At 57.2% G+C, this 7,798-nt stretch overlaps 1 protein-coding gene across 2 annotated transcripts in view; it reads left to right on the top strand.

Moving 5' to 3' along the window:
• The first annotated feature begins 1,152 nt into the window (after positions 1-1,152).
• TFAP2A (transcription factor AP-2 alpha (activating enhancer binding protein 2 alpha)) overlaps positions 1,153-7,798 on the top strand; it is a 22,163-nt gene continuing 15,517 nt past the window's right edge. Inside the window, exon 1 of one of the 2 annotated variants that reach the window (XM_011989637.1) lies at positions 1,153-1,373. In XM_011989637.1, coding sequence (XP_011845027.1) covers positions 1,341-1,373 — 33 coding nt within the window. In that variant the 5' untranslated portion in view covers positions 1,153-1,340. Of the gene's footprint in view, positions 1,374-5,541; positions 5,850-7,798 lie in introns of those variants that run through there. The other variant, XM_011989636.1, reaches the window with a different exon arrangement.

The raw sequence follows: 7,798 nt of genomic DNA, 5'->3' as shown, positions 1-7,798 counted from the left end.
TGGTGCCTGGGGAACAGGTCTCTGCTCCACAGCGTGGAGCTGACCTTTTACACATATTTGCCTGACATGTCAGAGAAGACGATTTAAAACTGGTTCTTTGTTCGTCTCCAAGTCCCAGCTACAGCAGCCTGGGAGGGTAACTGGGCCTGCCCCAGGAGCCCCAGGCCCACACCCAGGACAATTCGATCTCATGGCCGCAGGAATGGGACTGGCACCGTCTCTGGGAGAGTGTGGCCCGAGGCCATTCTCCTCACCCTCACCTCCCTGCCGGCCAGGTGAGGCTCCTGAGGGAGGTGAGCTCCAGGAGCCCCAAATCCTGTGGCTTCTTTTAAAGCTCCCCTCTAATTAGAAGCAGCGGTGAAATCACTTCAGTGATTTTATCTGTCATGGGAAAGCAAACCCTAAACCAAACCTCAGTTGCTCATCCCAGAGCCACCAACGCCCCCATTCTTCCTTTAAATAGTTCTAAATGGAAAAGAGGGAGAGGGGAAGGGAACTGTGAAAGTGGGAAGAAGGGGGTGGACCTTTGTACAGAAGTGCTCAGTGTGAGCGTGTAAGAGAGTGTGTGAGTGTGTGTATGTATGTGTAGAGTTTCTCTCTCTCTCTCTACGATGGGAGGAGACTAAACCTAGAAGCCAGAAGTGACACAGAATCAGGAACGTCTTCACCTATTGAGCAACAGTTTCATGTGGAATCTAACGCTGAAGTGGCCCCGGGGGTGGCAGAGTAGGATCCGCTAAGGCCAGTCGTGCCCTGCACCTCGTGGGCGGGTGGGGAGGCGGGGACGGCGACCCATCCCCACTGTGTCCAGGTCCGCGGGGATCATCGGGTCTGGACGCTTCCACCGGTGTAGCCCTTCCCCAACCCCCGACCCCCACCCGGGAGTGGAGACTCCCCCAACTCGAAAGTTCCGAGGGGAGGGGAGCCAGGGGTCGAGCTTGTCGATGCCCCTACCACTGGAGTGCCAAAACACACTCACACTCGCATCGCACCCAGCACATCCAGCAGTCAGTCCGCTTCGGTTCCCGGGCCAGGGACTGACCGGGAAAGCGGGTTGGGGCTGTTGGGAAAAGCTGGAGCTGATGGCAAGATTGCCGCGGCTATAAATCCATCACTTCCCAGGTCAGCTCCGTGAGGCGCTGGGACTGCAGCTGGCGGAGTGAATTCCTGGGCTAGCGCGCATGCGTCGGCAGGTAGCAACCCAGCTCTTTATGACCAGGTGAGATGTTGGTGAGCAGGTAAAAAAGGAGGATTTGCCTAAGCGATTCCAGGGAGCGGGCCCGGCCGAGCCCTCCAGCCCATGCCCGGCGGGGACCAGTCGCCAGGAGCGCCGAGCCGCGATGTCCATACTTGCCAAAATGGGGGACTGGCAGGTACGGGGGGTTTGCCTTGGCTGGGGCTGAGGTGGGCGGAGGTGGAGTAGGGGAGGGGGCCGGAGTGGGGAGGAGGAAAGGAAGCGCCGTGGCCCAGGGCACGGGAGTCGTAGGTGAAGCGCGCGTGGCAGCGCCCAGGAGAGCTCCCAGGAGACAGCGAAGACAGGAAAAACGAGCGCAGGCAGCGGCTGCGGTGCTGGGGGCAAAGCGCGCCGCCCGCGGGGCCCGGCGCCCGGGAAAGTCCGGCGCACGCTCCACAGGTGGCCTGGTGGGTCACTTGTGGTTTGTGCTGTGGCCGGTTCCCCCACCCCCTCCCACCTCGAGCAGGAACTTGGGAGGATGACTATTTCGGAAGGGGGGAGGACGCAGGCCTGGGGTTGCGGTGCGCGGCGGTGAAGGTTTCCAGCCCCCTGCGCCTGCGGCCTCACCCTAGACCCCAGCGTGGAGTGTTGGACAGGTTCTGGTGCACCTGTCTCTCTTGGTACCCCCAGGTTTCGGGAGATGTAGAATGTATGAAGAATGGAAAGGGGGCCGGATGACTGGGTCGCGGAGGCAACATGTTTCTTTGGGAGATAAAAAGTTTGCCCGAAGTTTAGCTACCAACTCTCTCCACTTCCTGAAATGGGTTTTTGCCGCCTGGGCTACAGATGACGGAGTGTGTGAATGGTGGGTGAGGAGGCAGGGGGGTCGCGAATTTGCCAAAACCAATGCCTGCGGAACTTGGCCCTGCTAGGCCGCGAGCACGCCAAGGGGTCCAAGGTTTGGCTCCTGTCCTTCCTGGGCCCGGGATTCCGATCCCGGCCAAGGAAGCATTTGTCCCGCGCCCTTCGTCCAACTTCCAGACATTTTCCCTTCGGGAAACAGTACGGCTCTGGCCAGGTTGGTGGCGGTAAAAGGCTCTGCCTGTCGCCGATTTCATCATCAGAACAGCGAGGCCCTGTTTTCGCCCCAACCAAGAGGCCTGGTTAGGGTGAGATTCTGTGTGCCCAAAAGCCCGGGGGGACAATTCGAATCTAATGCCCTGAACTTCCCCCCCTCCTAAAAAAAAATCTCAGGCCTTGCTACTCCTGGTCGAGTTCTTTCTCTTGTTTCAGATTTAGGCCAGTAAAAGTAAAGTTCTGAGAAGTGCAGTCTTCACTAAGCTACCTGGAGTTGGAGAAAGAAAGGCCTTTTGCGTTCTGTACTTTTTTCCCTTGTATTTATTACTTTTATCAAGAGTGAACTCTTTTATATTCTTCCCCCTAGTTAATCCTCACTAAATGGTATTTCATCCGCGAGGTTAGACGAACCTGTGGTTTAAGGACGCAAATCCGGGAATCCACACCTCTCCCTCCCTGCCCCTGTGGGCTGAAGGCCCTTCCTAACTCTCTTATTTGGAGGCTGAAGACTAGGGGAGTCCTTTCGTAGCAGTCTTAGGGTTTTCTCCTCAAATTCCAGTGAATTTCGCTGGAGAACTCCTAGGCAGTGAGAAGGTGCCTGTTGAGTAGCTTTGACCTGGGACTGGGCCTTCTGTGGGTTCCACTAAGGTTTGAAAGCCGCGAGACTGCCGCAGGAGGAGGAAGGAGGGAGCCGCGGGCCTGGCTCCTGCGGGCTCAGTTAGGCAAGTGGCTGGAGGCCTGGATCTCGGGTGGGGCGAGCGAATTTGGGGCCCGGAGGGGCCGAATCTGCTGGGCTGGGCCTGTTGGACTCCCGGCTCCCACTGGGCATTGGCAATCGGAGAAAATAGAGTCATTGTGGCCTCTCACTGTCTCTTTCTCTTTGTTACTCTGTCTCTCACACAAATACTCCCTGTTCCCCCCGACGCCCTTTTTATGGCCCTCACATCAGGCCTGGATCTCCGACGCCCAACCCCAGGCCTGGCGCTGCTGTCCCGGGGTTCTGGCCCTGCCAGAGCATTGACATGCAATGAAGCGACTTAGCGTGGTAATGACGCTGGCACAAATGCAGCTCGGCTGGCTCCAGAGGCGACCCTGGCGCTCGCCCGGGCCTTTCATCAGCGTCTACACCGGGGGCAGCAGTCCAGAGTCCGCAGGTCCCAATCTGCACCTCAATGGCGCCCTCAGCGGGAATACAACAACAGTTTAGCATCCCCGGCGGGTGCGGAGCCGGAGATCTGTCCTGCGCAGGGCAGCGGGGACGTGGGAAGGGGGTTGAAATGGGGTTGCAGAGGATGGAGTGCGGCCTTCCCAAGCTCGCAGAGGGCAAGAAAGCGAAACTTGGAGTTCCCTTACGCACACCGCGGCGACGTCTACGAAGTGTAAAAACCCATGCTCTCAGGCCTAGGATTTGGCCTGCTCAGGCTGTGGCTGCTGCTGGGAGGGTGTCGGTGCCCCTGGCAGCCCAGATCCTGACTTCAAACCACTGCACTGGCGACAGGCTGGGACCGCCCTGTAGGGTCTAGCCCTGGAAAGTCGACCATTTTCTGGATGGAGGGCGGCGCCAAGCCTCCAGTCCGGTTCAGCCGAGGGATTGTGCTCAGTTCAGGTGGGGCTAGGGAGCGCCCAGAGCATGGGGAGGGCTCCCTGGGGGCTCTGAGGCCCCTTGCCAGCTCTGGCTTCTCCTTAGCTTTTTGGAGCCTTCTGCCTACTCTGCTAGGTTTGGGGAGTTCGCTGGGGTGTTTGGAGGGAGAATTCCCCTTCTGCAGCTTTGGGTGGAATGGGGAGTTCTCCCAGCTCCTGCCTTCCTTCCACCTGTGTGGAAATGCTCTCATCTGCCACAGTTCCCATCCCCTTTTAGGGACTCCCGGTGGAAACCTGGGAGGCCTGGAGGTTTTCGAGAAACAAGCCCAGATGAATCAAAGGTCCTTACTGGAGCAACTCTGAGGTGGGACCTAGTGTAGTTAAGGAGTTTGCACATACAGCAGAGAGAAAAGACAGAGGTAACTTTCTTTTGGAGGACAAACGAGGAAGCTCAGCCAGGAAAATTAATTACTCTGTATTTCATAGTGTCACATTAGGTCCTTTTCTTTTCTTTTCTTTTTTCTTACTTAAAAAAAATCCCAAAAACGAAAGGGATAAAAGCCCCGGAGGAGCCAGCAGGCTCCTGTGAGGAGTCCAAAAGCCCGGACTGACCAATCTGGACGAGGAGGTGGCTCCCAGGCCTCCAGGTTGCGCGGCAGCCGGGCTCTGCCTCGCGAGTACGCCTGCGTTAGTAGCATCACCAAATCATGAAGGAACTCTCCCTGCTTTAATTAAAAAGGGGAATCTTGGGAAAACTAGAGCAGATTAACACAGCTAAGAGTCGGTTCCCGGTGATTTATTTTGATGCATGCATGAGACGGTATCTAGACTTGCAGGCACACACATGTCTGTATTTCGGCTCAACTTCAGAAGCGGGTGTGCAGTTCCATACGAGTTCTGTATTCGTGTCCAAGTCGCACCTAGGAAACCTTAGCCTGAACACCAAGTTGAACTGTCAGTTGGCCCTAGCTTCACACAAACGGAAAGAAAATTGTTTAACCCCCGGATCTGTCAAGTAACCTCTTCAGGGTACAACTTTTATTTTACACGCCGCAATTAAGGGATTGCAAACCCCAGCAGAGCCACCGGAGTCGCTTGGCAGAATCTCCGACCTGGGGGAAAGCTCAAAGCCAATAAAACTCCCAAGGCGCTGCGGCCCGAGGGGGTGGCTGCCGCAAGCGGAGGCGATCCCTTGTTGGGCAAAAATTTTGGAGTGACTTCCCCGGTCTTGGTTTGGTGGTTATGTTTAATTGCGAAAGGGATAATGATTTCTAATAAAATTGCACGGGGCCAAAAGGGCAGCTTGGATCGCGGTAGTAGGGTTAAGGGAGAAGTGCTAGAAGCCGGGCCCCAGGCGCGGCGGCTTGGACTTTGAGCAGTGCCGGGCTTTGCAGAAGGCATCTCTGGAGAAAAGGAAGCGGAGAGAGAAAGGAAGGGGAATGTGGCGGAATTGGGGTAAGAGAGGTGGTGCTGGGACAGGGGCTCGCGGCGGAGCTCAAGGAAGGTTTTATCAGTTCGCAGGCTAGAGTGCGCTCTAGAAGCAAGTTCGCGGCGTAGAGAGGCCTTTATACCTGTGTCGGAGCGGCCGGCGGCAGATTGTGGTACTGGCGAGCAATTGGACTATTGTTGATATGCTAATGAGGCGATTAGGCTGTTGGTAAAGAGCTGGAAAAGGGAAAAGTTTCTACCATTAGAGGGAGATCTCCGAGCGCACACGGGAGCTCTTTCCCTTCTCTCCTCCTCCTCGCCCTTCTCCTCGCCCTCCTCCTCCTCGCCCTCCTCTTCCTCCTCGCCCTCCTCCTCCTCCTCCTTGCCCTCCTCCTCGCCCTCCTCCTTCTCCTCCTCCACCTCTTCTCCCTCCTCCTCCTCCTGCGCTCACCGCCGGCAGCCAGCACTTTGCGCTTACCCAGAGAGTAGCTCCACTTGTGTGCGAGACGGAGAGGGGCATATCCGTTCACGCCGATCCATGAAAATGCTTTGGAAATTGACAGATAATATCAAGTACGAGGACTGCGAGGTAAGCGCGACGCCGGCTCGATCATCCCTGCGCCCACAGGCTCCGAGCTCGACCCTCCCTCTCCTCCTCCTCTCCTTGCAACCAGCTGCGAAACGCGGGTGGGACAAACTTTCCCCAGCGCAGCGCCCGCCCCTCGGATTCGCCCGAAGAACGCGGGGGAGAAGCTGGAGAGGGAGGACGTGGATGCTCCCTTCTTTGGTTTCCCTACTTTGAAGCCCGTGTCCCACTTTACTCCCCTTTCTGACCAATTTTGCTGTGCCTAAGAGTGGGGCGAAGAGAAGAACATGGGCTTTTGAAGCAATTGCTGGCCACTGGGCACTTGCCTGTGCACTCCTCGTGTTATCCTCATCGAGATTCTGAGGGCCCAAGTCACCAGGAACAGAAAGGAAAGAGAAAACTCTTCTCTCTTCAACTTCCTCTCCGATCTTTAATATTCCTTCTTCTTTCTATTCATTCATTCATTCTTTCTTTCTTCCCCCCACGCCACTTTCTAAAGCGGTTCCCTTCTCGGCTTTAGAGACGGGCCCCCACACTTCGCTGTGATCTGGGCTGCATCTTACTGTAAGCGGGTTCAACTTAACACCACCCTTTCCAGCTGCGGGGCTCGCTCCAGATCCTCTGTGGTTCAAGAAGTTCTAAGTAGCTTCTCCCTCTAAGCTACAGGATCGCCGCACTCCACGGGGGTGTGTGGGGGTGGGGTGGGGAGATGTGCCTCGCCGAGCCTGCTGGCCGCTGGGTACTGGAGCACCAGCTTCTGCACCAGCCCAGAACGACCGTGGGAATCCTTGCGCGGCTGCGGACCACCTCTGGTGCCGCGAGCCCGCTGGGCCGACAGAGCGCGCCGCTTTGGAACCCATTTTAAAACCTAGAGTCCCCTGAGCTCGCCTTCTTGAGGCGGCAAGGGAGACCCTAGCGCTACCGGTCCACCCGCAGGAGGCGCTGGGAACGGTTACAGCCATCACTGAAATGAGCAATGAATCCGAGAGCGGGGTTGGGGTGTGTAGGGCTGGAGATTCCCTAAATAAATAGGTGGCAGTCCCAACTTTTGCTGGGTTTTTTTCCCCCCCTTAGTTTTTAGCATTTGGAGCTGAGAATGTTAGGCAGGAGGTGTGCAGGCGCAGGGGCGGAGATCCTGACTTCACTGGAAACCAGAAATTGGGTTTATGTGAACGATGTGTCACCCGCTCCCTCCTCCCTTTTCTTTCTGAAGACTGTTTTAAATCTTTCTCCTTTCAGGCCCCCCATCCCGGTAGATGGGGACGGGGTGACATCCCACGGGTGCCGGTTCTTCTCTGGTGGGCCCTGTCGCGCTGGGGGAGGGGCGCAGGGACCCCGCGTCAGACCAGTAGCTTTGTTTTCGAGGCTGGGGGCGAGCTTTGCGGGCAAGGAGGAATGAAACTGAGCCCCTCAGTCTCATAGGACAGTTCATACTGTACTGGTCTGGGCTTTGGCTGGAGGCTCGGGCATTTCACTTTCGCAGAGGCCGAAACCCAGCTCCAGGTGTGGGCGCTCTCGGCGGGCGGGGTCCGAACCTCCGAGCGGCTCTAGGCGCCGACTGGGTGGGGTGGGTGGCTAGGTGGGGGATGAACTTGCACCCATAGAGAGATCCTGTGGGGGCAAGTGTGAATGCGTGTGTAAGCGAGGCAAAAAAGATGAGAAAGGAGAGAGAGAGGAGAACAAAGTCAAAGCTGTTTCCACAACTTTGGCGGCGGCGGGCAAGTGCCGGAGCGGGGATTTCGGGTTTCGGAGTTGGCTTGGGGCAGTCTGATTGTGCCGGGGCTCTGCAGGGACACGCAGAAGACGAGGTGCCGCCTGTTCTGACAACCTGGCGGGTAGACTGGCAAAGGCAGCACGCCTGGAGAGCTAGTCGTGTCATCTGGGGGGGCGTCAGGCGGGAGTGGCCCAGCCAGTCGGACGGGTTTTTGCCGGGAGCCGCGAGCCCGTGCCAG

This window comes from Mandrillus leucophaeus, unplaced genomic scaffold, assembly GCF_000951045.1.
Source record: "Mandrillus leucophaeus isolate KB7577 unplaced genomic scaffold, Mleu.le_1.0 Scaffold36, whole genome shotgun sequence".
In the NCBI taxonomy this organism is placed as follows: Eukaryota; Metazoa; Chordata; class Mammalia; order Primates; family Cercopithecidae; genus Mandrillus; species Mandrillus leucophaeus.
This window is presented reverse-complemented; position numbering and strand designations above follow the sequence as displayed.